Source organism: Vigna radiata, chromosome 9, assembly GCF_000741045.1.
Source record: "Vigna radiata var. radiata cultivar VC1973A chromosome 9, Vradiata_ver6, whole genome shotgun sequence".
Classification (NCBI taxonomy): domain Eukaryota; kingdom Viridiplantae; phylum Streptophyta; class Magnoliopsida; order Fabales; family Fabaceae; genus Vigna; species Vigna radiata.
Window position 1 is genome coordinate 12,784,973 of NC_028359.1, and position 2,262 is coordinate 12,787,234.

The following is a 2,262-nucleotide window of genomic DNA, read 5'->3' on the forward strand; positions in this document are numbered from 1 at the left end:
CNAAAANCCTCACCACTAGGNCGACACAAGTAGGTCACAAAACCTTTATGTATTCAAAAACAGAAGTTCATACAACATTTCTACCACACTCGATAACTCCTTCAAGATCAATATAATCGGACATGTGTATTTATGTAGCATGTATAATAGCTATAACGACCTTAAATTTTGCATACTCACTGATAAGTGCACTCCCTTGGATTCACAGAAAGCATGCAATTTGGGTTGCTGTAATGAAGGATGCAATTCCACTTGGTTAACGGCTGGAGGCACATTTGCTACGTTCAACAGATCCTGAAGCTTCTTTACAGAGAAATTGCTGACCCCTATAGCTCTAGTCTTTCCAGAATTGTAGAGTGCCTCCATTGCTCTCCAAGTGCTAGGTATGTCAGGTTTGGTAAGCTTTCCGTCTTTTACACTCACTGGCCAATGAATCTATAAGAATATAGACATGGAAAATAAACCTTTTGACATAAGTCGATAAATTCAACGACACTGTATAATTTTTCAAACATAAATTGATGCAGAAAAAAAAAATGATTTTATGATTTACACACAAGGTAGAGATCCAAATAGTCCAGTTTCAATTCACGTAAAGTTCTTTCAAAAGCCTTTGGAACGTCTTCCGGCAAGTGATCATTACACCTAAAACATGGGAAAATTAAATTAGATAGAAAGAATGTAATACACCATCAGACCAATGAAGTGTGTAATCAAGATTAAGAAAAAAAAAATAGCAAGCACCGTTTGATTAAAAGGCAGAAATCAATTGATTTTTTTAGTGGGAAAGTCATTATGATAGGTTTCTTTGGTCAATAAATCTATCTAAATCCTCGCACAGCACACACACTAACACAGAAAAGAAATGAAGTCTGTATATTTCTTCTATAGATGTCCTGTTTATACAAAAGAATTAACTAAAAATAAAACTTTACAAGAGTTACTCAGCCTCTTATATAGGCTCCCCTCCCACTAACTAATGCTAACAGTTACAATCATATCAGTATCCTCCTAACCTCCTAACAACCTTATTAATTTTTTTTCCTCCTCCCATAGACTCTTAGTATCTTACCACATTAGCTTACCATAAACTTGTTAATGATTTTACACAATGCTATATGATCAAAACACTTTGATATTGAACAGAGAGGAACAAATATTTTGATTGGAGAATATTTCTTTGGTGGATCCCAAGTCAGGATAAGTGGAAGTATGAATTCTCCAACTATGGAATTTAGTATCATCAAATCTTTTTCAATTCATTGTAACCTAAGAAGGCAACTCATAATACAAGTTAATTGGGGAATCTCTTCAGTGTGGATGGGTTAAGTGTAATACAGAGTGCAGCAGAGATTGATGGCTACTTGAGAATAACATGTGGGACTTTTCGTGTATAGAGCTGCTATAAGAGGTTCCTTTTCTATTTCTGATGGTAGACACACCGGCTTTTGAGATCGAGTTCTTTGCCACTGTCAATGCTATTAAGATTACTGTCAATGCTATTAAGATTACTTATAACAAAAAATGGTTAGGCTTGTGGATGAAGAGAGATAGTACAAGTGTAGTAGTTCAGGCATTTACCACTTTTACTATTCTTCCTTGGAGGCTTTTGATTAAATTGTATGGATCTTCTTAAAGAGAAGAAGTTTAAAGTTTCACATGCAAATAGAGCGTGGAGATAGATGAGTTGACTTACATGCAATACGAGATATTATATATCAAATTGATAGGTGGTCGGATGTTATGCATTCTTTTCTTAGTATTAATTTCTTTAGAGATAGATATTATTTACCTTTATATAGGTTTGATTTTGCCCCCTATGTTATATATTGTTATTAGAGGAAATATCTATAGAATCTTCTTAATTAGAGAAAATATTTATAGAATCTTCCTATTTATAGAATATTTGTAGGATCTTTTAGATTATTTTTCATGTATTGTTTCCTTATTTCCCTTTTTTAGAATATTAGATTGCTACAAATAGAGGTAAGTAGAATGTAATTGATATGAATGAAAATAATAAAGTCACTCTCTTTTTCAAGTTGGTATCAGAGCTCCCCATGTTGGAAGCTCCATTTCTGCTACATTAATACTCATCGTCACAATTCAATTTTTTGTCTCATAATGGTATTGTTCATGAATTAACATATAAACACAAGTTGATTTTGTAAAATTGAATTAGGCTTAAAGTCTATGTCTTAATATATACATACATATATATATATATATACATATATATATATATACATATATATATATATA

The 2,262-nt window shown here is 32.4% G+C and overlaps 1 protein-coding gene across 1 annotated transcript in view; it reads right to left on the minus strand.

Moving 5' to 3' along the window:
* LOC106774371 (NADPH-dependent aldo-keto reductase, chloroplastic) overlaps nucleotides 1-2,262 on the minus strand; it is a 6,630-nt gene that overhangs the window by 855 nt on the left and 3,513 nt on the right. The window contains exons 4-5 of the mRNA XM_014661347.2: nucleotides 558-645; nucleotides 181-435 (exon numbers count right to left, since the gene is read on the minus strand). Coding sequence (XP_014516833.1) covers nucleotides 181-435; nucleotides 558-645 — 343 coding nt within the window. The remainder of the gene's footprint in view (nucleotides 1-180; nucleotides 436-557; nucleotides 646-2,262) is intronic.